At 46.3% G+C, this 24982-nt stretch overlaps 3 protein-coding genes across 3 annotated transcripts; all 3 read left to right on the forward strand.

Annotated features, from left to right (window-relative positions):
• Positions 1-380: 380 nt before the first annotated feature.
• Positions 381-6689, forward strand: pls1 (plastin 1 (I isoform)). The gene is made up of 15 exons (XM_030117700.1): positions 381-450; positions 1755-1915; positions 1993-2122; positions 2447-2579; positions 2820-2901; positions 3631-3796; positions 4329-4471; positions 4562-4657; positions 4763-4964; positions 5048-5126; positions 5460-5574; positions 5663-5796; positions 5923-6046; positions 6284-6417; positions 6524-6689. The coding sequence occupies exons 1-15, from the start codon at positions 381-383 to the stop codon at positions 6660-6662; spliced, it is 1908 nt and encodes a 635-aa protein (XP_029973560.1). The 3' UTR covers positions 6663-6689.
• Positions 6690-7903: 1214 nt separating this feature from the next.
• Positions 7904-9293, forward strand: gins1 (GINS complex subunit 1 (Psf1 homolog)). The gene is made up of 7 exons (XM_030117708.1): positions 7904-8114; positions 8221-8285; positions 8388-8486; positions 8580-8670; positions 8776-8889; positions 8965-9039; positions 9117-9293. Exons 1-7 carry the CDS (start codon positions 8040-8042, stop codon positions 9183-9185), a joined length of 588 nt encoding a protein of 195 aa, XP_029973568.1. The 5' UTR covers positions 7904-8039; the 3' UTR covers positions 9186-9293.
• A 964-nt stretch (positions 9294-10257) lies between these two features.
• atr (ATR checkpoint kinase) lies at positions 10258-24451 on the forward strand. Its single transcript, XM_030117697.1, has 48 exons — positions 10258-10310; positions 10436-10527; positions 10652-10804; positions 10890-11803; positions 11887-12020; positions 12159-12335; positions 12426-12589; positions 12778-12930; positions 13012-13210; positions 13297-13553; positions 13673-13866; positions 14240-14340; positions 14503-14674; positions 14836-14991; positions 15068-15262; positions 15405-15500; positions 15604-15693; positions 15938-16033; positions 16140-16270; positions 16460-16603; positions 16698-16791; positions 16903-17028; positions 17171-17377; positions 17478-17591; positions 17678-17793; positions 17964-18084; positions 18170-18307; positions 18388-18553; positions 18705-18871; positions 18976-19140; positions 19210-19301; positions 19384-19475; positions 19595-19772; positions 19847-20032; positions 20116-20275; positions 20363-20542; positions 21104-21246; positions 21323-21420; positions 21506-21735; positions 21841-21975; positions 22064-22264; positions 22356-22499; positions 22617-22767; positions 22845-23001; positions 23112-23265; positions 23551-23702; positions 23828-23933; positions 24063-24451. Exons 1-48 carry the CDS (start codon positions 10258-10260, stop codon positions 24234-24236), a joined length of 7818 nt encoding a protein of 2605 aa, XP_029973557.1. The 3' UTR covers positions 24237-24451.
• The last annotated feature ends 531 nt before the right edge of the window (positions 24452-24982 follow it).

The following is a 24982-nucleotide window of genomic DNA, read 5'->3' on the forward strand; positions in this document are numbered from 1 at the left end:
CTCAGCTCTGATCTGAACCGGTGCAGAGCTCTGGAAGACTCGAATCCTGCACCAAGGACCGAGGGATCTGCACTGAGAGGCCTCTTCCTCAAGACAGAAATACCAGGAGAACCGGGGCCTTGTCAAGGTACTTGTAATCTTCTACTGTTATTGAGATTTACTTTTGAAGACGATTGAGATTTGCCTTAAAATGTTGCTGTATTCCATCAATTCCATCAGTTGACCAAATGATTCGCTGCCTTCATACCTTCTAGAGATGCATGTGATGGTAACTTTATTAAATCAATGTCGGCAGTTTGGTCAGTGTCCAGATGTTGTGTTTCTGTCCCTGTGTGCAGATGTTCCGAGTACAGAGAACAGTGTCAACCATCGAGAATTCGATGGGGAGTCACGTCACTGAGATTTCTCGAGAGGACTTGGAGGAACTCAGACAGGCCTTTGATAGAATCGGTCAGCTCTGCACAAACACACACACACACACACACACACACACACACACACACACACACACACACACACACCTGATCCGAGTCTGCTGGTTATGGTGTCAAGACTTCTGATCAAAGTGAAGAGTTTTACTGCGGAGCATAAAGCACAAGTCTTACATAAAAGGTTTTATTGCTTGGCTTGAGTGTGTGTGTTTGTACTTTGTCGATGAGGTATTTCCACATGCGTTAATAAAGCGTAGACAGAATTTATCAGTTACTAACTACAACTTAATTAAATAATCGCAATAATTCACCACTATAAAAGGAAACGTGACGGATGGAAGTGAATGAACAGCATGTAAAGGTGCTGTAAGAAAATGCAGGGCATGAAAATAACAACATTAGGAATACATATAACTCTGCTTAAAATAAAAATAAATTGAAAAGATTTTGTGTCTGGAGTTATTGAGTTTCCTTTTAAAGCTGATACCTAGAGAGAGTTTGGCCGCCTGTCGCTTTAACTCAGCAAAAAGTCATTTCTGACAACAGCATCATTCAAAATATCATGCAAGGTACTGCGTTACATAATCCTGTTTATGGTTTTATGCAGAAGCGAGTTCTCTCTCACAACTATAAACAGAAGAGTCTTGATTGCTCATGATTGTTAAATCAGACGCTGTCACCATGGAGTTTATTCATTCACCCATGTTTATTGTTAAAGCCTTTTTTAGATATTTCCATGCTGCTGCATGAAATAATGAACCTTTGGATTACTTCAATGAAGAAATTTACCTTCTGGGCACCAATAAATAAATTAGTTTTGTCCAAAATCCAGCTTTTAAAGTGTTCTGATGGATATGAAGTATATTGGGAAAGACTATATTCTGCTGTTTATGTAGGGTAATGCTTTGATTTTGTGTGTTCATGATGCTTGTTGTCGGGCGAGTCCTGTAAACAGTGTCGCTCCTCAGATGGACAGTTTATGGAGCAAGTAGAAAGGTTATTAGGCGTGAGGGTTTTATTCAAGGCCTGCAGGTTATTTAAGGCTCCGTGTTGAGCAAGATTGAAACAACAGCCCTCTGGATCATTAAGTTCGTTTCACAAAGAGAACAAACTCTGACTTCCAAATGTGGAATTCACTTTGCCATCAGACATCAGGACATTTGAGTTGAAGTGAAAGGATATCAGTAATGTCTCTTAAATCTATTCGTTTGAAGAAAATTCAAACTGGAAGCCTTTTAATTCCGACCATTGCAGTAATGAATTTCTCACTTTCAGACGAACATTTCTCAACCAAGCTGACTTAGTGTGTCATCCTGTGTGCAGATATCGACAAAAGCGGCTATGTGAGTGACTTTGAACTTCAGGAGCTGTTCAGAGAGGCGAGCTACTCTCTGCCGGGGTACAAAGTCCGAGAGATCGTCGAAACCTTCGTGGCCGGAGACACAAACAAAGATGAGAAGATCAGCTTCGAGGAATTTGTCTCTGTAAGTTTGACGGCTTAAATGCGTGACTTGTCACATCTTGGACACAGAGAGTGACACAGCCTGTTGTTTGTGGGCAGATCTACCAGGAGCTGAAGAGCAAAGAGTTCAGTGAGACGTTCAGGAGGACCATTTCCAGGAGAGATGGGATTCGCTCCTTCGGAGGAATGTCGGGGATCTCCAGCGAGGGAACGCAGCACTCCTACTCCGGTACGTGTGTGTTTCATACACACATACATTCATGGCAGTCAGTGTTAGCTGAGGTCAGGTTAAGCAGCAATTCACCGGTCCATTTCAGTTTAATTTCACTGATGCAGAAGAGTTTCATCTCACGGCACTTTTCAGGAAAAACTAAGAACCTGATTGTATGAATTTCTCATCACTTCCTTAAATGCAACACATCCTCACTGACTCCTCGGGCCAATCACCGTTCAATAGCTGGGTTTTTCATCAAATTTAATTATAAGAATATACGAATATGGCTTTTGAAAAAGCTGCAATCTACTGCGTCCTCATATGTATGTTTGCACTCAGATGAGGAGAAAGTGGCTTTCGTCAACTGGATCAACAAAGCTTTGGCAAATGATCCGGACTGCCGACATCTGCTGCCCATGAACCCCGACAACGACAGCCTCTTCACCTCCGTCCGCGATGGCATCCTGCTGTGGTACGATACACACCGCTCATCTCTTTACCCCGGTGTTGACTGCGTTTTACTTTTTATGTGGTAGCAAAGGTGAGAACGGTGAAGGCGTGCTCGTTTCATCGTGATTTTTATTGTGGTTCACTTCCCGTGATCCTCCTTGTATGTTTTTTTTTTTCTTTACAGACACTCCTAAAATGAAATGCAGCAATCATTCAGTCACATTTCTTTCTTCATGTGTAAGTGCTTCTGGTTCCCTTTCAGTAAAATGATCAACCTGTCTCAGCCCGACACCATCGACGAGAGAGTCATCAACACCAAGAAACTCACCCACTTCAGAATGACAGTGAGTTTCTCCCGTCCCATAAACCCCACTCTGCTCCCATGTGCTGGACATAGTGTCTGTCACAGGTCTTAAGTCTTCTTCAACATTAAATCATTGCGTAATTATTTGTGTTTCTGTCAGCTGAGATGATCTACGTATATCAGACGTTATCTCAGTGTAAAGATAGTCTGAACACAACAGCACCCGCTCTCTAGCTCTTCACAATGAAGTCATTGTTCGTCCTGGCAGATTCCAAAGGTTCAAAAATTAGTTCTGCTTGATTATTATCTACCTTTTTCCAACAAAATGTTGGGTTTGGGATGCAGACCCACCCCAACATTCAAACACGTGGTCGTAAGCTTACTCATAAACATTCCCAGTGTGGTATCTCTCTTTTAAATACATAACATCATCTCATGCTGTTTATATAAATGTCATCTCAGACAATGATCTTTATCTGTTGTTGGACTCTGCTTAAGTAGCAAGTAATATATTAACTTTTTACTGCACGTTATACCCATGCCTCTTCAGTTTTATACCCTAGAAAGTTAAAACAAGTACACCATGTAACATTTAAATTTTTTTAATTTTAACAAAAATGTCAAAATGTCAATCTTCAGCCGGACCCGTTTTCGGGTTTTTCACTTGTCTTCTAATCGGTTGTTATTAGGAAGATTAGATAGTCTTGATCAATGAGTCTTTCATAAAAAGTTTCCTGCTTAAAATCGACAAACATCTGTAACTTTGCAGGAGAACCTGGTCTTGGCCCTGAACTCGGCCTCGGCCATCGGCTGCACGGTGGTGAGCATCGACGCCCATGATCTGATGGCTGGGAAACCCCATCTGGTGCTGGGAATGTTCTGGCAGATTATCAAGGTCGGTCTCTTTGCTGATATAGAAATCAGCAGGAACGAAGGTCAGTGCACACACACACACACACACACACACACACACACACACACACACCCAAAGACACATTGTCGTGATTCCATTATTAATCGAGTTTGTCTTTTTATTGAATCATCACAGATATTAAAGTCTTATGTCCATATTTTATTCACTGTTATGTTTTGCCTGTTTTGCTCTTGTTGACGCAAAAAAAAACTGTTAGTCCCTCAAAATGATGATTTTGAAGTTGATCAGTTTACATTTCATGGAATTTTTGCGATTAAAAAGAAAACAAGAAAGAATAGCTTGGTTTTCAAAGTCCATTTTTTGAGCTCATCTATGATTGTTTTTGATCTTTTTTCTGGAGAAATATTTTAAATTCCCCCAGAAATGTCAAATTATTGTAGTTTTAGCCTTCTGTTTAACTTGTTTAACTGAATTATTATTCACTTAATAACTTGTACTGCAGTGAAATCATGTCCTAAATTGTTTTTTTTTTTTTGTTTTTTTTCCTGATTTATTTTTGCTTTAAAGTAAAACACGATTCTGTGTGTCTGCAGCTCTGATCAACCTGCTGGAAGAAGGAGAAGAACTGGACCATCTGATGTCCCTGTCCCCCGAGGAGCTGCTGCTCCGCTGGGTGAACTACCACCTCCGCAATGCAGGGACCAAAACAATCAACAACTTCAGCGAAGACATCAAGGTGCACACACACACACATACACACGTCTAAATACCCATCTGTCAGCTCAAATACGTGTGTGTAACCCTCTCCTGTTTGGTTCCACTGAAGGATTCTCGAGCCTACTTCTACCTGATGAACCAGATCGCAATCAACGAAGAGGAAATCTACAAAAAGACCCTCAAGATCGACATGAGTGGCCTCAATGTGAGTGACATGTGAAAATAATCTCATTTACAACAAACATGACAGGTAGAGTCTTTGTTTTAAGTGTCGACGTCTTCATTTTGCTCTCCGTGTGGATTTTCGCAGGAGCGGAATCTGGAGCAGAGGGCCGAGCTGATGCTGCGGCAGGCGGCCAGACTGGACTGCAGGCAGTTCGTCTCCCCCCGCGACGTCGTTTCCGGAAACAGCAAACTGAACCTGGCCTTCGTGGCCAACATGTTCAACATGCACTCCGGCCTGCAGAAGGGCCACATCAACCGCAGCAACCTGGAGGCGGCTCACATCGAGGGTGAGACACACTCCTGCCGCCAGCACAGCGGCTCATCGGCCTCTCCAGCAGTCAGCGTTCGTCACGTTTTGGTGTCTTTCCAGCTGAAACCAATGAGGAGAGGACGTTTCGCAACTGGATGAACTCTCTGGGCGTCTCTCCGTATGTCAACCATCTGTACAGGTCTGTTATCAGTTCTATGAACAACTGGGATTTAGTTTATCTGATATATGAATCCATGCCCAACATTCCTACTGTCAGCTGGTTATTTGCGCTATAATAAAGAAAAGGTAGGAGATAAAGAATGGCTGAACATATATTATCTGAGCATTACATCAGCCCTCTGTTAAGAAGCGACTGATGATCTCATTAGATTTCACTAAATTTGAGTCGCACCTATTGATTTTTAATAGTCAAAATCTATTCCATGACTCTCCCAGCAATGGAATTCATTTTTTATTTTCTATTATTCTGGATGAATATTTAAAGCCTTAGAAAGCATATTATGTTTTGCAGCGATCTGTGCGACGCCTTGGTGATCCTGCAGCTTTATGAAAAGGTCAAAGTGCATGTGAACTGGAAGAAAGTCAACCGACCGCCTTATCCTGCCCTCGGCGGCAATATGAAGAAGGTATTCTGCATACAATCACAAAAACACATAGAAATGCAATCAGCTTGAAATGAAATCAGCATGACAGCTTTTCTTTTGACGTATTCAGCTGGAGAACTGCAACTACGCCGTGGACCTGGGAAAGAACGTGGCTCGCTTCTCTCTGGTCGGTGTTGGAGGAGAAAACATCAACGAGGGGAGTGCCATACACACCTTGGCGCTGGTCTGGCAGCTGATGAGGAGGTACGTACATTATCTCTAGCGGGTGATGTCATATTTTGTTTCGGGAAGGCAAAGTATTGGGTTTTATTACTTTTTGAGACGGACACGCTGCAGTTTGAGCTGTTTGTGTTCTGTCATTTTTTTCAGATACACCACGATGGTTTTGTCAGATCTCGGGGATGGAGAAAGGATTGGAGATCACATCATTCTGGGCTGGGTCAATACCACCCTGGAGGAGAAAAAAAAAGACACACAGATCAGCAGTTTCAAGGTTAGTGAGCCACAACATTATGACCACCCCAGTTTATACTGGTGTATAGGTCCTAAAACTGCTTTGAGACAAGGATCAGATGCTCTTTCTCGATTTACCCGCTGCCTCAGTTTCATGGCTGCCATGATAAAAGGATAAACAGTGTTAATATTCACTATGTCGTGATCACATGTTTTAGGATGACTGGTGTGTTTGAGTGAACTCAATTTCTTTCTCTATGCTTCCTGTTTCCTGCAGGACAAGCTGATCAGCACCAGCCTGCCTGTGATTGATCTGATCGACATTCTCGCCCCCGGCATGGTGAAGTGGGACGTGGTGAAGAAACCGGAAAGAGGAAAAATGGACCGGGAGGATAAACTTGAAAATGCAAAGTAAACGATTTTGTTTGTTCTCTTTTCCATCTGTTTTTGTTTACTCTTTTTTTTTTCTTTTTCATTCCTGACTCCTCTCATTTCTTATTTCTTCTCACCCCCTCAGGTACGCGGTGTCACTGGCTCGTAAGATTGGAGCTCGTGTCTATGCTCTGCCGGACGATTTGGTCGATGTGAATCCCAAGATGGTGCTGACGGTGTTCGCCTGCCTCATGGGCTACGGCATGAAAAAGACCAAATACTGAAACAGACATGAACCAAACTCAGAGAGGAAAAATAATGATATACATTTTATTTTGCTTTTTGTTTTTGCCATCCTTCAGCTTGCTTCTTATGTAACTTCTTGCTGTAATCAGTGAAAATATTCTCTTTTATTATTCATTTAAACAGTTTTCTGTAACTGTAGGTAAAAATTGACATTGCATTTTTTTGTGATTTCATCAAAAATGATTCAAATTGTTGTTTGTTTCATCATATTTAACATGTTTATATATTCTATTTACTTATGTAAACAGGAAATACCACAGAAGAAAAAGCTGAATCACAAGCAGATTTGTTCTTTCAGGAGTTCATTATGTCTGTAAATGTTGTGCATTGAATATTGCTATTTAATTATTAAAAAGAGTTCATTAAATGTATCGAACAGTTTGTCTTTATCTCTGTCTCGCTCTCTTTCTCCCCCGTTCTCTGTGTAATAATGTAAGTGCTGTAATGTGATCTCTGCTGATCTGAATTATTCAATGAAACATAGGTTAGACTCATCGGTATGAACCAGCATGTGTTCAGCACAGCACAGTGCAACTCGAAACAAAATAACAACCTCAGACAGTTTTAAATAAACAGAAAATCAGCTGCATGAGAGGGTTACAAGTAAACAATAAGAGAAACAGATCTAAATTTACTGAAATTATGTAATAACCATTTGATCATTTATCTTCTGCTTGCTCTGGGTCTCAGAGTGTGTCAATGTAGGTGATAACATTTAGTTTGATCTTATGATAGTGAGATATGATTGCCACTGTATTTTTTAGTCAGTAAAGGAAAAAAAAAGATCTTTCATTGTTCCAGTGACCTGACCACACCGCTTTTCAAATTTAGCAAAAGCATATCAATGTTGTGTCTTGGGGAGCTTTGCTCGTGTGCTGTGTGTTTGCTGAGCGATATTTAATAATACAATAGAAAAATAAAAAGACTACAGAATAGAGCAAAAACATCAAAATTATGCTGAAAGTGAAAAATATTGTATGCAAATCTGAAAATAAGATCAGAGTGGGCAAAAATAGATGTGAGAAAATAAAAATGTAATTGAAAATATGGCAAGTGACACCATAATGACACTCAAACAACAAACTGTCGGCTGTTTTTATAAAGAAAATGTACGTCCAATAATTTATGGTTTTTAACCTGAGGCAAATTACTGAACAGCTACTGTATGTCAAAATAATTGTTTCGCGTTTCCTTTATGTGTTGTTTGTCCCTAAGCGGTACCCGGACGCTTACGTCACACTAACACGTGATCAAAACAGTTTTCTTGCCGCGAAAATCTGTCGCTCGGTCTCTCCGTGTGGGAAAGTAGAAAGACGGGTCAGTCCTCCGGTTAGCGGGCGTTTTCTGGCTCCGGGATGTTCTGTGAAAAAGCCATTGAGCTGGTCCGGGAGCTGCAGCGGCTCCGCGACGGACAGCTGCCCGCCTTCAACGTGAGTCTCCCGGGGAAACACCCGCTGTCCTCCATGTTGCACCACTGGAGCCTAGAAGAAGGAAAAAAAAAAATAGGTAAAAACTCTGAAGTTGTTGTTTTTGCAGGAAGAGACGCTGCGGCAAGTCCTGCAGGAGATGGAACACTTATATGAACAGAACCAGAACGATGTGTGAGTCCGTCTGCTCCTCCTCTTCCTCAGCGCTGCTGCTGCTATCATTCTTCTCTTGCTTGTGAATGAGTGAGGAGTGTGAAAAGTGTGTGTTCGTTTCAGGAACGAGGCGAAATCTGAAGGTCGAGCTGATCTGATTCCTTCTATCAAACTGAGACACTGCAGCCTGCTGAGGAACCAACGCTGCCTCACCGCATACCTGTACACACACACACACACACGCACGCACACACACTCCAGCCCAGCCACCACTCTGTAGCCTGCTGAGCTGCACTCCTTGTTTTCCCTTCTCAGGTACGACCGGCTGATGAGGATCCGGGCTCTGCGGTGGGAGTACGGCAGTGTGCTGCCCGCCAATGTTCGATTCCACATGTGTGCAGAGGAGGTCAGTGGAACGCCCCTTCCTGCGGAGCTGTGGTTGTTGTCCTCATAGTGTGTGTCAGTTGTGTTGTGGCTCTTTCATCCCTAACAGCTGTGTGTTGTTGTGTAGCTTCAGTGGTTCTCTCAGTATAAAAAGTCTCTGGCCACATTCATGCGTTCTCTGGGTGGAGACGGTTTGGACATCACGCAGGACGTTAAGCCCCCCAAGAGCCTCTACATCCAGGTGACACAGTTTGACCTTTGATCTTGCATGTCTCACTTCTGCTCTGTGTGCTGACCTTTGATGTATGTGCTGCAGGTGCGCTGTGTGAAGGACCATGGCGAGTTCGAGATGGATGACGGGACTGTGATCCTGCTGAAGAAGAACAGCCAGGTGAGAACGTGTTTCCGTGGCGATGGTGTAATTTCACATGTAGAGGGGACCTCAGTACTGATGGTCTGTGTCCACAGCACTTCCTGCCAAGGTGGAAATGTGAACAGCTGATTCGTCAGGGCATCCTGGAGCACGTGGCGTCCTGATGGAGCACCATCCAATCAGAGCAGAGGAGGGCCAAAGTCACACAGGAGTGGCCTCAGAGGGTTATCCATTCAGAATGAAAAACCATTTTGGTTCATTTTAATTTGAACTTGTTGATTTCAGATTTGAAAATAAAGTTGTTCTTTTTTCTCTTTTGGTCTGAATCATCTTGACACACACATTTGGAGGATTTCGTTGTTATTTGATACACTCACTTTCTTCCTCTCTCCTTCCCGCTACTTCCCAGCTGTTTCCCTGATCTAATGGCACATACACTCAGCTGATTAGCTAATGGGATGAACTGAGGTTTGCATCTGAAAGATTTCTGAAATAACACACTCCGAGAGCATTTGTCTTGAAGAATATGGAATATTGGAAGGACAAAATTCCAGTAGATCAGTGTACAAATCACACCAGCTGAAGACATTTATGTTGTTTCTCCTCTGCACGTATATGTTTTCTCTGGGTACGTCTGTTTCCTTCCACAGTCCATAAACATGACTGTGAGGATGATTGGTGACCCTAAATTGTACCCTCTGCTATGGTTTATGCACTTGGCCTGGCGCTGTAATGTTGTGTTGCTTGTTTGCCAACCTCGGGAGCTCAGATATGATTGGCCCTGTAACCCGGAAGTGTGACGCTCTAGCCCCGCCCATCGAAGTTGTTCCTTCTCGGAACAATTCATTTGGAAAGAAAAAAGAAACTTGACAAAGATGTTATTGATGGAGGCGACAGATTGTTTAAAGGGAATGTTTCTTCGATGACAGGTGAAAATTTGGAGTGATTTTAAATATTTTAACACTAAATTTCTTACTTATAAATATGCATTGATTGATCAATGCAAGAGGGGGCGCTACAGCGCAAGCAGACTAATGACTGAAAAATAAAGAAGAAGAAGAGGACTCGTGGCCCTCGTCGGCTTCCGTACCAAAACAGAGACGTCATTTTGGAGCGAAAGTTTTCGAAAGACTTGTCAGGATGTAGACGGCATACGAACTTAAAAAGATACCAGAAACATGTTAGGATAATATTTTAAAGTAGGTTTTCGAACGACCACATTGAGCTGCAGTAAACATGGAGGGACTGGAGATGTCCGCGATGATTCCGGCTCTGCAGGAGCTCGCCGGGTGAGTTACATGCTAGATTCGGCTAAAAAGCTAACAGCGTGTCTAGTTTCATGCTTGTCCTTTGGTTGTCGTGTTTTGTCAGAATTTCTCATGAGTATTATTGATAACATGGTGTTGTTTGTCAGTGCCAGCGCGGCTGAGTACGACCAGGCGGTGCAGAAACCTCGACAGATCCTCTGTCAGTTCATTGACAGGATCCTGACAGATGTGGACGTGGGTAAGTCACATTAATGGAGTCTGTCACATTATTGTGCCAATTAGAGACTGTTCCCAGCATGATCTCCATCCTGATGTTATGCTTATGTTATGTCTTTATTCGGATGATCTCTCTGTTCTTCTAGTTGCCCTTGGGCTGAATAAGAAGTCCAGTTCTGAGCCGGCCTGTGTGATGCTGCTAGATTTTGTACAACACATTGTCAAGTCTTCATCCCTGATGTTTGCCAACCCTGCCTGCCAGCCAGCCGACTACCCAGCCACCATACAGAGCTGCACTGGTAGGAAAAGTTCATTAAACCAGAGATGACTGAGATACAGCAATAAATGTACATCCTTTATTTTTAATTTCTTTGTTGACTTCAGACTTCACTCGCTGGGTGGCGGTGCGTTTGCTTCGAGTTGCAGCGGCTCCTGACTGTGAGATCATCCACGGGCGCGTCTCCGCTGTGTTGTGCTCTTTGCTGCACACTCTGAGAGTCAGGGCTCCGTTCATCTTAAGTCAACTCAGCCAGGAGCTTATATGTCTGGCCCAGGACCTCAGCAACATCCTCTATGGCCACATCACCTCACTGGCCGGCCGGGGACTGGCTTTAGACGTTGACCTGCCAAGCCGCTGGCCTGTAACACTCGAGTACTTCAGTTCCTCCCCGGAGTGTGCCTGTCCCTACCTCACCCCGTCCCCTCTCGTCCTGTCCTCACCTGCTGCTTTGGAGTCGCTCACTGCCGTGGTGATCGGGATCATAACCGACTCTCTGAGGGGAGTCATTTCCTGCCGCGACCTGAACAAAACCTGGGAAACAGCCTGCTCGATTCTAGCCAACGGCAACACCCGGCTCAGGAAGTTGTCCATGGTGATGCTGAGAAAGCTGGTGGAGCTGCGAGGGTTTCCTGAGATGCAGGACCACGACTTCTTCACTGCTTTCTGTCACCTGCTGGAAACGCACCGTTACACTGCCGAAGCAAACGCAGACTCAAACCAGTCGCAAATGTATGAAGGAGAGCTGCTCAACCTGACTCGCTGTGTGTTTCAGTCCTCTTATGTATCTCACTCCGCCTTCAAGCCCATCCACCTGTCACAGATGTTTGAGAGCGTCTGTGCTCTCGGAGGAGCCGACGTTAAATTCGGAGCAGAAGTCACTGAGTCTCTCTGCCTGCTGTTCAGCTTCTCACTATCTGCTGCCCCCGTTTATGAGAGTACTGCCTTGCTGACGAGGCAGTGGGTCACCGGGGTCTGCAGAGCGCTGGCCTCCACCATCGGGAAAGAGAATCAAGCTGAAGTACGACTCTGTTATTTGCTTCTAATTTAAATCTTAAGCATTTGCGACGTGGTTTTACTGACTGAATGTGCCTTTTTTTTCAGTGTGCTGAAGGGTTTCTCAAAGCTGCACTGAAGGCTGAGACAGCTTTGGTGATGCAGGACTCAGGCGATGGAGAGACTCCTGCGAAGAAACCCTGCACCTCGAAAAGCTCCGTCGAAAAAACAAAAACTTCAACGTGAGTTACGCCTGAATTATATATTTATAAAATATTAAGAAATAATGCAATTTCAATTACTAACACGTGAATCTGCGGATGACATCAATACAGGAGTACATTTTGATGTTGTTTGAATGTTTCTGTTTCTGTTCTTAGTGATGTAGACATGCGTGAGCGCAGTGACGTGTGGGCCGTGTTGAGCAGTCGCCTGGAGGAGCTGTTGGCGTTTTTGAACTCTCATCCTGCTGATTGTGAGTCTGCGCAGAGGCTGTGCGCTCTGCAGGGTTTGGACCTCATCCTCCACCTGGCAGCCTTCTGCTCCTCCCCGATCCGGTAATACGTGAACGCACTCCCGCTGTCACGTCGTCTTTATGCAGACCTGCTCCTGACCTGGTTTTCTTGGTGGTTTCTGTGTTTCTGTAGTTTTCCCTCGCTTCTCTTCCTGCCCGTCGAGACTCTGAGCAGGGTCCTGAAGAGCTGTCAGTCAGTGTTGGAAGGAGGTTCTCAACCTGCCTCAAACCAGGATTATTTTCAGGCTGCTGTCCGCACCACCGTCAGGATTGTTGACTCTGTACTCTACTTGATGAGTAAGAATTCTGCCATCCATGGAATCCAGCAATTATATCTGTATTTGCAAATTCCCTATATTCCATTCTTTAAATGTTAATTAATTATATTTTCTGACCAGTATTCTCTATTCCACTATTTTTCATGTAATCTCTTGTTTATTAAATACATCTCTGCCCTGTCTGTGTCTCTGTGTGTGTCCTTGCAGTGAGTCCTCAGAGTGAGGACGGACTCCAGCGACGTGTGTGTGCGCTGATATCGCTTCCCTGGGTGTGTGAGAACAAGTCTGCTTCAGTCTATAAGAGTTCAGGATTCCCTTCCTGGCTTCCTGCCCTGGCTCAGCGACTCAGCTTCTTCTACTGTAAGTACTTCTCTCACAATCTATTAAAAAATATATACTTTTTTTTTTTTTTCCTGATGTGACCTGTGTCTTTGTGTCCAGCGCCAGAGCTCCGGGCCGACTGTGTGTCACTGCTGGCGTATTTACATCGCGGTGTGTGTGAGACGTGGCGCGCGAGCGTGTTTTCGAAAGCGCTGCAGAGCGAAGACGAGGTGGTGAGAGCGGCAGCAGTCCGGGTCGTCCCCGTTCTCCTTCACCACGTGGGGAAATCGCACCACAACCTCATCAGCACTTCCCTTCTGTATGTAACGCCACGTGTTCATCAAATCTCTCTTGTTATTGACATTTTTTACCGATGACGTCTTCTTCCTTATTGGCTGTTTTCAGGTCCAGGTTGGAGGACACCTCAGAGCAGGTGAGGGAGGAGCTTGCGAGGACGATCGGCCAGCTCAGCTGCGTCCAGTCGGAGCTCTCGCAGCTCGCCGAGAGACACGCAGAATCTTCAGCTCGTCCCCAAATCCTCTGCCTGCGCTGCAGCCTCACGGCGGAGCACGAAGGGAAAGCAGGGCCGTCGCTGAGGGCGTCGGCTGTCAAGGCTTTCCTGCCACTTCTTAAACCACAAGCTCCGAGCAGTGTCAAGCAAGGTAGATGTTGTATTAAACATAAAATGTCCATTCACATCAGCAGTGTAGACTATTTGGGAATCGCTTTTCGTTTTTACTCAAATTTTACCTTCAAAAATGTATTTTGGTCACTCGCACAGCCTTCCTGGAAGCCTTGCCTCACCTCTGCCAACACGTGAATCTGATCGGTGGAGACGGAGACTCCCGAGCCGCCGTCTGTGCCCTGATCGGTCTCATGGAGGATTCAGACTGTGGGGTCAGAACAAGCTTCAGCCAGTCGGTTCGCTTCCTGGTGACGCAGACCAGAACCTCTGAGCAGGGCTCTCTGGACGAGGTGACAAACATCTGCTTGAACTGTGTTTTTAGCCCAGTGGTTCGACCAGATATAAGGAGGCATTTTTCAGATTGCTCAAAAACAATGATCTCTTTAATTAGATGCTTTTGTTTAACTTCTTCTTTATTCAGCATCATTTCAAAACGGCACACATTTTCAGTCAGCTGGTCTTTCAGTTTTTCAGTGCTCTTTGGGTATTGCACATTAAAAGAGATCATTCATGAATGTATTGAAGCATGTTTTTGTACATATTTGAATCTCAGCGCTTAACAACCTTCATCAATAGATGTGATGTTTTGAGTTTTTAACGATGAGTTTAACACATTTTTTTTTTCATGAGTCTGATTGTGTTTGTTTCTCACTGACACCACAGCTGCTGGTTACACGTATTAAGGAAGCATTTAACAATGCAAAAACCAACAGAGACGACGATCTGCGTAACACTCTCATCCTCACCACTGGAGAGATTGGCAGGTATTGACGATCCATTTAATACTGTTGAATGCTGTTTTTATTTATATCTGTTGTTCTGATTGTCATCCAGTCTTTCATTTGTCATTAAAACAAGGTTCTCTTAGTGTTTTTGCTTTTTAAGGCAGCTTGTGTGAAGTCTGTCCGTCCTTCTCTCCTCTCCAGAGCTTCTCAGGGCAGCTTGGTGTCGTTCTCCCTGCTGCACCTGCTCCACTGCCTGCTGTCCAAGTCGTCTCTGGTGTCTGTAGCCGCCTACACTCAGATCAGAGCTCTGGCCACCGCCAAAGGCCTGAAGCTGCAAACTCTTTTCAGTCAGTACAAGAACCCGATCTGCCAGGTATCAACTGCTTTTCTTTATGTAATTTCACCGTAAACCACAGCTTATTTCGCTTATTATGAATAAATGCTGGAGAACTGGGCCTTCTGATGTAGTTCAATAAGTGTAATTCTGCGTAAAATAAATCGAAGGTCTGCTCATTGTTACTTTTTTTGTGACAGTTCTTGGTTGAGTCGCTACATTCTCGCCACTCATCGGCCCTGCGGAGCATGCCTGACCAGGGCAGCGAGTCGGCCAATCAGAGGGAGCTGGCTCTGGACATCCTTGCCCAGATTGCGCATGCTTTCGACTTCCCAGACCTCTACCGCTTCCTCACCGTATGAACACACACACACACACCGCTGCAGCTGTAAGACATTTGCACTGACTCGTGTGTATTTTGCACACACACAGCGGACCCTACAGGTGCTGCTGCCCTACCTGGCGGCCAAGGCGAGCCCCACTGCCTCGGCGCTCATCCGGACCCTCGCCACCGAGCTGAAGGCGAACAGGAGAGAGATCCTCATCAATAACTTCAAGTACATCTTCAGCCATCTGGTCTGTTCCTGCACCAAGGAAGAGCTGGAGAAGGCCTTCAACTATCTACAGGCAAGAACAAGCTCAAGTTTCTGTTTAGTTCAAGTTAAAAACATGATGTAGTGCTGTTATGAAATATAAAAACTTTTTAGTTTAATGTTTCAGAAAACTTGGATCAGTTTTTATTCACTTTAATTTCTTCGTGTCGTCCCAGACTGAGACAGAGATCGAGCTGGGCTCTCTGCTGCGGTTAGACTTCCAGGGTCTTCACAACGAGCTGCTGCTGCGTCTGGGAGAACATTACCAACAGGTCCCTGCAGATAGAACACACCAGCTCCCCTTCAGCATGCACTCTAAAGTGTTCCAGCAGCATGCTGAAGCCTCTTTTGGTGTTGTTGTTTTTTTTTTTACAGGTCTTCAATGGCTTGTCAATCCTGGCTTCCTTTGCATCTAATGATGACCCGTACCAAGGACCCCGAGAAATCACCACTGCAGAGCGCATGGTGTGTACTGGACTCCTTCTATCAGAAAGGAAAAATACTGATCGATCAGTATGTGACGGAATATAAACCCTGATTTCTTTTTATGTTAACTCGTATTATTTGCTGCAGACGTGTACTTATTTCTTTGTGCCTCACATTGCTTTGCTCTTTCAGTTAGGTTTTATTCACCCTCTTCAATGCATTTCAAATACCTCGTCTACTTTTTCACCGGCGGCTTGGTTGCTCTGTTCGTCTTACTTTCCAGGCCGACTACTTGCAGCCGAAGCTCTTGGGGATTCTCGCCTTCTTCAACATGCAGCTGCTGAGCTCCAGCGCAGGAGAAAAGGATCGCAAGAAGCTGGTGAGTGTTCGGCAGAGCGGGTGTGTGCTGACACAGCCGGCTTTTGCCACTCAGTTCTTAACACTCCTGCTTGAGAGTCAAGCCCCGACCGGTTTTCTCTGCACAGGCGCTGACGAGCGTGATGGCTCTGATGCGGCTGATGGGCTCCAAACACATCAGCTCTGTCAGACTGAAGATGATGACCACGCTGCGCACCAGCCTGCGATACAGAGAAGACTTCCCGCTGCTGTGCTGCCAGTCAGTATAACTCACCTCATCATAAACACCCTCACTCTGATCCAGTTTTTCTGCTTCCTGGTAGTTTTTAAACTTGCTAGATGTCAAACTCCGTCTAGGGTTTATAGTTTATATGCATGGTCATTTTTGGATTCACTCAAAGCTACTTTTTCTGAATTTGTGTCTGTTCTATTAACTTCCTGTGCTCAGGACATGGGAGTGCTTCGTGAGGAGTGTCGAGCCTTCGCACCTCGGACCGTTGCTGAGTCACGTTATCGTTGCGCTACTTCCACTGATCCCTCTGCAGCCGAGAGAAACCGCTGCCATCATCCGCTTCCTCATCCTGGACAACAGGTAACAAACTGTTTTTCTAGCGTTTCAGGTGCATTGTGGGTCATGTTTCGCTCACGGTGAGGTTGTTGCCCGTATCTGATCTGATCTCCAACAGGGACGAGGTCAAAGACTACCTGCATGAGATTTACTTCCTTCCAGACCATCCTGAGCTCAGAGACATCCACACAGTGCTGCAGGACTACAAGAAGGTCAGTCTGTTGGTCGCAGACAGAGATTTTACCATGAGCGTTCAGTGCATTCAGCTGCTGAATGTAAAAATGCTGCTGTGTTCTTTAAACGTCCCGTTTGGTTTGAATCAGCTGACGGCCAGCAGCAGCGACCTGGCCGCAGCGCTGCAGCTCTCCATGAGAGCCGTGCAGCACGAGAACGTGGACGTGAGGATTCACGCGCTGACCAGCCTCAGAGACATGATGCACAGCAACCAGGTACACACACACACACACACACACACACACACACACACACACACACACACACACACACACACACACACACTCGCATTACAGCAGCCCTGTAAAGCCTTTTGTTCCTCATGAGTGTGTCTTCTTTGTCCCCGCTGAGCGGCAGGAGTGGCTGCTGCGGCAGGTTTGTGCCAGTGAGGCGGTGGAGCCGGTCATCTCCAGCCTGGTGTCCGTGCTGCTCAAGGGCTGCCAGGACTCGTCCCCGGAGGCCCGGCTCCTCTGCGGGGAGTGTCTGGGCGAGCTGGGCGCCGTGGACCCCGGCCGCCTGGACCTCTCGCACACGCACACCCACGGGAATCACTACACCTTCGTGGTGAGACACACCGGACCACATCTTAACATAGTCCGTTCATTTGTCTTGGGAGAACGGGAGTGTCCAGGTAAAAGTGAATCCTGTATTTTCTTGCTTACAGAGTGGAGTTGACGATCCGAACTTCGCCTACGAGCTGCTGACCGAACTGACCAGAACGTTTCTGGCCTACGCCGACGACGTGAGAGCTCAGGACTCCGCTGCCTACGCAATTCAGGTCCATACAAGCACTGTGCACGCTTCATTTTCCCATAGATAAAGTTTCATAAGTGCTAAAGCTTCAGTTTTTTGGCTGCTCTGCAGGAACTGCTGTCCATATTTGAGTGTCGCGAGGGTCGAACCAACTCGTCGGGCCGCCGTCTGTGGAGAAGATTCCCGGAGCACATTCAAGAGATACTGGAGCCGCACCTCAACAGCAGGTAGACGACCACAGCGGAACACTGAGCGAAGCATTCAGCTCACTTTGCTGTCAGGGAGGGAAAAAATACCTTAATTACATTTATTTATTTATTCTTTTTTTTTTAAATTAATTTTCATCAGTATTTCACATCTATCTTCTTCTATCCCTTCTTTTCCTTCTTGCCTGCAGATACAAGAGCAGCCAGAAGAAGGTGAACTGGGCTCAGCTGAAGAAGCCGGTGTACCTCAGCAACAGAGGCAGCAAGTTCTCCGACTGGTCGGCCACCTGGGCCGGATACCTCATCAGTAAAGTCAGTGGATCAAACAGTTTTCTTCAATGTCAGATACTGCAATGGTTTTTTTTTCTTTCTTTTTTAATTTTCTTCTGGGTTTCAGGTCCGACACGAGCTGGCCAGCAAAGTGTTCACCTGCTGCAGCTTCATCATTAAACATGACTACAAGGTCACGATCTTCCTGCTGCCTCACATTCTGCTCTACATGCTGCTGGGCTGCACGCCTGCAGAGCAGCAGGAGGTGAGGAGGCTTCAGTCCCGAACACACAGAGACCATCCGGAGCGTTTTATAGTCCGTTTGGTTTTTTTGGTTTTCCGAAGGTTACGGAGGAGATGCTGGCCGTGCTGACGGAAGGCGACGGACGAGGTCCGGTGCAGGAGAACGCCTCCAGCCTGTCGCAGCTCAGCACGCAGACCGTCTTCAGCATGTTTTCACATCTGACGCAGTGGAGCCGCCACATCCTCTCCTCCAAACCCAAAAGCAACGGTGAGACGAAGTTACATTTTCCTGCGAGTAGCATCGATTTCAAATCTCTTTTTTGTGTTTCTGCACGATCAAATGGTCCAAAAATACTTATTACCAAGATTTTATTTGGATTTACTGGATACATCACTTCACACAAGGTGTGTTGTTGCAGAGAGCGGAGACTATCAGCGCGTGGTCGCCTTCCTGAAGGGTATTCCCCAGGACGTCCTGGCCAAGGCTTCTCTGCGATCCAAAGCGTACACTCGTGCCGTCATGCACTTCGAAGCTTACATCCTAGAAAACAATGAAAACATCCAGGACCACCTCACCTTCCTTCAGGTCAGACAACCCCACAGCTCATTATTATTCACCACAAGTCTATTTATTGTGATAAATATGAAGCTGAAGCTCTCTGAATTGTGGGATATTCCTGCCCGTCGCAGACTCTCTACGCTGCGATGCACGAGCCCGACGGGGTCAGAGGGGTCAACGCCCTGAGGAGGGAGGAGCCGTCGCTGCGGGAGCAGATCCTGGAGCACGAGAGCATCGGCCTCCTCCGAGACGCGACGGCCTGCTACGACCGGGCCATCCAGCTGGAGTCAGACCAGGTAACGCCAGAAACGCACAGACACCGCTGCTCTGTTTGGCTACAACGTGTTTGTTCCCACTGCGTTTAGATCGGCCACCATCACGGAATCATGACCTCGATGCTCGGCCTGGGGCAGCTGTCCACCGTGATCATGCACGTGAACGGGATACTGGCCAACAAGTGAGACAAATGATAAACGAACACACTCTGGAGTTCATCTCCACAATGATGCTGTTGATGTTTTTTATAACGGATCCTTTAGGTCTCAGTGGAAATCGGAGCTGAACACCTACAGAGTGGAAGCCGCCTGGAAGCTCGGGAAGTGGGACTTACTGGATGATTATTTGGATTCAGGTAACGAAGAACCGCAAAGACATCTGAATTGAACATTTACTTGTGTCCCTGCTTGGTAGCAAGTCGTTCATCAGCCTGTGTGAGATATGTTGTTTTTCCTCCCCGCTCTCCGCCTCCAGACCAGCAGTCCGGCACGTGGAGCGTGCGGCTCGGCCAGCTGCTGCTGTCGGCGCAGAAACAGGACGCCGAGGCTTTCTATGAGAAGCTGAAGCTGGTGAGGAAGGAGCAGGTCGTCCCTCTGTCCGCCGCCAGCTACGAGTGCGGCACTTACCAGAGGGGATACGAGTACATCGTGAGGTAGGTTTGTTTTTAATGATTGGGTTTTTGGGGTTTTCGTAAATCTAAAAAAAACGGTGCTTCTCTGTGTTCAGGCTCCACATGCTGAGCGAGCTGGAGCACACGTTCACCGAGCTGCGGAACCACAGAGGGGGCTCGACTCCGAGCCTCAGCCAGCTGCCCCCCCACTGGTCGGACCGGCTGGAGATGACCCAGAATTCCTTCAGGGCCAAGGAGCCGATCCTGGCCCTGCGTCGTGCTCTGCTCAGCCTCAGGCCGCAGTACGGACGTAGAAACCTCTCCCCGCGCTCCTCCGAGTTGAGCTTTTCCCGTATTTTAACCGTGAGCCCCTCTCGCTGCTCAGGCCCGTGTGTCAGAAGCTGGTCGGCGAGTGCTGGCTGCAGAGCACCCGCGTCGCCAGAAAGGCCGGACACCACCAGACGGCCTTCAACGCCCTCCTGAACGCAGAGAACGCTCACCTGGCTGAGCTGCTCACGGAGAAGGCCAAGTGGCTCTGGTCCAAGGTGAGAACAAGTTGTCAGACTACGTCGATTTATTTTTTTATTTTTATTTTTTTTTTTTTAATCCTCGCGATGCCTTCCTGCGATCAGGGCGACGTCCACCAGGCCCTGATCGTGCTGCAAAAAGGCGTGGCCCAGTGTTTCCCCGAGGACGAGGCCCTGACGGACCCCCGCAGCCTGCAGACGAAAGGAAAGGCGCTGCTGCTGGTGGGACGCTTCATGGAGGAGACCGCCAACTTCGAGTCCAACGCCATCATGAAGGTGTACAAGGTACCAAGTGTTTCACACACACCGCGTAGAATTACATATTACTTGTAGAGCTGAAAACATCTTCCAGAGTGAAAGGTTTTTTTTTTCTATTTTTGTACAATTTGTTACATTTTCGTGTAGATTGTACACGTTTTCAACTTTTTTTCATATACTTAACTGCTGACTCATTATTTGAAATTTTAATCGAATCATAGAATTTTTTTAAATTTTATAGTGTTTTAAAAACTTTATTCTCGAACCTTTTTTGGGTCTAGCTAACTTCTACTTTTAATGAATATAATTAATATTCCAGCAAGCTCATATTTTTTTTTTGATTATCATTGGCCGTGTGTTTTTTCTTCATCATCCTTTAATTAATTGATTCCAGAAATTCAATTTCACTCATTGATATTACTTCCTCTTTGTAATTGGACTTTTTGTCTCTTGCACTCCTTTGTAATCCTCGCCTGTATTAACTTTATTCTTACTAAACGTGCTTTCTAAATGAACTGAGTGGATTTCTACTATCCAAGCAACCCGCTGTCCTCAGTTCTTTTACCTTTTTCCTCTTGTGTTATTCAGGAAGTGACCACTCTGCTTCCGGAGTGGGAAGACGGGAACTTCTACCTGGCCAAATACTACGACAAAGTGATGCCCATGGTGACGGACAACAAGCTGGAGAGACAGGGGAACCTCATCCGATACATCGTCTTGTATTCCGGGAAGTAAGTCGCTCTGGTTTCCATTCAGGACATTTATTCTTTACATCGACCGTCAAATTAAAAACTGCCTCCGCCCCAGAGCCCTGCAGTTTGGAAACCAGTACATCTACCAAGCGATGCCTCGCATGCTGTCGCTCTGGCTGGATTTTGGAGCCAAAGTGTGCGAGTGTGAGAAAGGTAGGGGTTGGTTTCCTCTCGGCAGATGTTTCCGTTCATATTTCCAGTGAATAATTCCTCTGCTGTTTGTTTCCCTCGGCTGCAGCCGGCCGAGCGGACAGACAGATGCGTCAGGATCTGGTTAAAATCAACTCGACGGTCAGCGAGCACTGCGCCAACCTGGCTCCGTATCAGTTCCTGACGGCCTTTTCGCAGCTCATCTCCCGGGTGTGTCACTCCAGCGACGAGGTCTTCTCCGTCCTCATGGCCATCGTGGCCAAAGTCTTCCTGGCATACCCGCAACAAGCGATGTGGCTCATGACCGCCGTGTCCAAGGTACGGCTTGGTCGCTTTTTTTTTTTTTTAAAGGAGATGTTTTTAGACCTGCTGGAGAACTGAATCCTTGTGTTCATATTAAAGTGGGCTGTGGTGTGTTTTCAGTCTTCCTACCCCACGCGGATGAACCGCTGCAATCAGATCTTGAAGAAAGCCATCAGTCTCAAACAGTCTCTGGCCAAATTTATTGGAGACGCCAACAGATTGACCGACAAGCTGCTGGAGCTGTGCAACAAGCCGGTACACGTTAATTCATTCACATTTCTTTTGTAGTGTCAGTGAAGGCAAAGCGATTGTTGCTGGAATAAAGTGTGACTGTGTCCCCCAGGTGGACGGGAACAGCTCCACCCTCAGCGTGAGCGTTCACTTCAAGCAGCTGAAGCATCTGGTGGAGGAGCCCACCTTCAGCCAGATCCTCATCCCCCTGCAGTCGGTCCTCATCCCCACGCTGCCCTCCATAGGCGGGGAGAACACGCAGCACGACGCCTTCCCCGGACACTGGGCCTACCTGGACGGCTTCGAAGACGCTGTGCGTGAAGGACGAAAGAAAAAAAAAACCCAAACTCTGAGTCATCAATGGAAGATTCCATGTTAATGTGAACGTTTGTGTGTTTGTGTAGGTGGAGATTCTGGCGTCCTTACAGAAACCCAAGAAGATCGGTCTGAAGGGTTCGGACGGCCGGAGCTACACCATGATGTGCAAACCCAAAGACGACCTGCGGAAGGACTGCAGGCTGATGGAGTTCAACTGCCTCATCAATAAGGTGCGTCAGCGTCGAGCTGCTTCCCCTTCCTGCAGCCGATCAGACGCCCTCCGCTCTGGAAACCACTGCTCTGTTAAATCTCACAAACAGATCAAACCAAATGTTTTGTCTGCGTAGTGTCTCCGTAAAGACGCCGAGTCGAGGAGGAGGGAGCTCCACATCCGCACCTACGCCGTGATCCCCCTGAACGAGGAGTGCGGCATCATCGAGTGGGTCAACAACACGGCCGGACTGCGGCACATTCTCACCAAGCTGTACAAGGAGCGAGGTATCTCCACAAGCTGAGCTGATCAGTGCAGGCAGAAGTTGTGAAAAGAGACAAACTGATTGATTTGTGTTTTCAAGGCGTCTACCTGTCGGGCAAAGAGTTGAGGAAGCTCATTCTTCCCAAGACGGCTCCGATTGAGGAGAAACTGCGAATCCACAAAGAAGTGCTGTGTGCTCGGCATCCCCCCGTCTTCTACGAGTGGTTCCTCCGGACCTTCCCTGACCCCACGTCATGGTACCTCACAGTTAACACAAAGACCACTGCTGGTTTCTATTATGGATTTCAGCTATGAAGAAAAGGGATTTTAATCCAGGAATACATTTTGTCATGCGTTGCTCTCACAGGTACAGCAGTCGCTCTGCGTACTGTCGATCCATCGCTGTGATGTCAATGGTGGGCTACATCCTGGGTCTGGGAGACCGCCACGGAGAGAACATCCTCTTCGACTCCTTCACTGGGGAGTGTGTTCATGTCGACTTCAACTGCCTCTTCAACAAGGTCTGTGGACAATTTAGAAAAACATCATGACTATTTAGACCAAAACCCTGTGCAGGACACAATACTGTGTAAAAGTTTTGCTCAGTTTTGGTGTGAAGATGCCGCTTATCCATCAACTAATGTGATTAGGGAAGCATCTGATAGGTTTGAAATCCTTTTTGACACACACTCCAACCCTAAATGCCTATTGAATGCAATCAATAGTAATCAAGTGCGTGATTAAAAGAAATATCAGGGCTGGTCATTAAATGTTTTCCTGGTGCTCTTTCTCTCCCCGTCCACTAGGGGGAGACATTTGACGTGCCTGAGGTGGTCCCCTTCCGCCTGACCCAGAACATGGTCCACGCTATGGGGCCCATGGGCACCGAGGGCCTCTTCAGGCAGGCCTGTGAGGTGACTCTCAGGCTCATGAGAGACCAGAGGGAGCCGCTCATGAGGTATCCCCACTACACCGCCTTTGACTTACATCCTGAGATTTAAGTTTGATTAATCTATGCAAAAAAAAACAAGCGTTTTCCTTTGTTTATGTAATAACTCCACTGTTTCCACATGTCTTTAAAAGTGTGCTGAAGACATTCCTTCATGATCCTCTGGTGGAATGGAGCAAGCAAGGCAAAGGACTGTCCAAAGCTCAGGCCAATGAGACGGGGGAGATCGTTAATGAAAAGGTCTGTGCGTCTTGTTTTTTTTTCTTCTTTTGCTCTATTTGTTGTTTGCATGCTGGCAGACCGACGACATAACCTTGATCTCTCATAACCGTTCCCCTCTCTCTCTCTCTCTCTCTCTCTCTCCTCCAGGCTAAAACCCACGTGTGCGACATCGAGCAGCGTCTGCAGGGAGTGATCAAGAGCAGGAACAAGGTGCTGGGCCTTCCTCTGTCCATAGAGGGACACGTCCACTACCTCATCCAGGAAGCCACGGATGACAAACTGCTCTGCCTGATGTATTTAGGCTGGGGGCCCTACCTGTAGAAAACACAGCCACAATAAACTGAATGACAGCACTGGAACGTCCATTTAAAAGAATCCAAGAAGGTTCCTGATTTTTTTTTTTTTTTGACACATTTGTTTCAAAATAGTTCTTCCAAAGGAGTTTTTTACTTTCCTATTTTCTGGAAACAAAAAAAGTTGCCATGTTGTACATTGGTTTGCAATAAAGTGCACATTTTGCTAATTCTCTTGGAAAACGTGCCTCAGTGTGTCTTCTAATCACTTAACCTTCCTTGGAAGGAGTCAGATGGTCAGCTGGTTGTTTTAATCCTCTCACTCTCTGCTCTTACGCCCTGCGGTCCCATCAGCTCGTCTGTGTTTTCCACACAAGGAGAGAAACGTCTAGGTTAAGGGTTTTGTATGAAATAAGAAACCGCGCATGTATTTGTGAGTACATTTATGTTTTTTTATCACCATGAGTTCAGATACTCAGAAAGTCACTGTATTTTTTGTTATTACTTTTCTTCTTTTTGTCAATGCGTGGCTGTTTTTCCAGCTTGCTTTAGGGTAGCTGTCATTAATCATTTAAATCCAAAAGCTTTCTGAGCTCTGAGTGGATTTTTATTTTTATCTTTGCAATGGCGAAGTGGACTTTATGAAAAATAACAGCTCTTGTAGAGCACAGACATGCAAACTCTTCTACCTAAACTAATGAATGCTTCTTTATTCTATGAAATGCTTTTATTCTGAGAAATCCAAACTAGAAGTCGAGGGCAAATTAGTTATGA

This window comes from Salarias fasciatus, chromosome 19, assembly GCF_902148845.1.
Source record: "Salarias fasciatus chromosome 19, fSalaFa1.1, whole genome shotgun sequence".
Taxonomy (NCBI): domain Eukaryota; kingdom Metazoa; phylum Chordata; class Actinopteri; order Blenniiformes; family Blenniidae; genus Salarias; species Salarias fasciatus.

Bases quoted from the DNA above. Each gene is read 5' to 3' on its own strand.
- pls1 (XM_030117700.1), top strand. From the start codon at position 381: ATGGGGAGTCACGTCACTGAGATTTCTCGAGAGGACTTGGAGGAACTC. The intron at 1,916-1,992 runs GTAAGTTTGACG...GTTTGTGGGCAG, and splicing joins GCTTCGAGGAATTTGTCTCT to ATCTACCAGGAGCTGAAGAG. The intron at 6,418-6,523 runs GTAAACGATTTT...TCACCCCCTCAG, and splicing joins GATAAACTTGAAAATGCAAA to GTACGCGGTGTCACTGGCTC.
- gins1 (XM_030117708.1), top strand. From the start codon at position 8,040: ATGTTCTGTGAAAAAGCCATTGAGCTGGTCCGGGAGCTGCAGCGGCTC. The intron at 8,890-8,964 runs GTGACACAGTTT...TATGTGCTGCAG, and splicing joins CCAAGAGCCTCTACATCCAG to GTGCGCTGTGTGAAGGACCA. The intron at 9,040-9,116 runs GTGAGAACGTGT...CTGTGTCCACAG, and splicing joins TGCTGAAGAAGAACAGCCAG to CACTTCCTGCCAAGGTGGAA.
- atr (XM_030117697.1), top strand. From the start codon at position 10,258: ATGGAGGGACTGGAGATGTCCGCGATGATTCCGGCTCTGCAGGAGCTC. The intron at 10,311-10,435 runs GTGAGTTACATG...GTTGTTTGTCAG, and splicing joins GCTCTGCAGGAGCTCGCCGG to TGCCAGCGCGGCTGAGTACG. The intron at 21,247-21,322 runs GTAAGTCGCTCT...CCTCCGCCCCAG, and splicing joins ATCGTCTTGTATTCCGGGAA to AGCCCTGCAGTTTGGAAACC.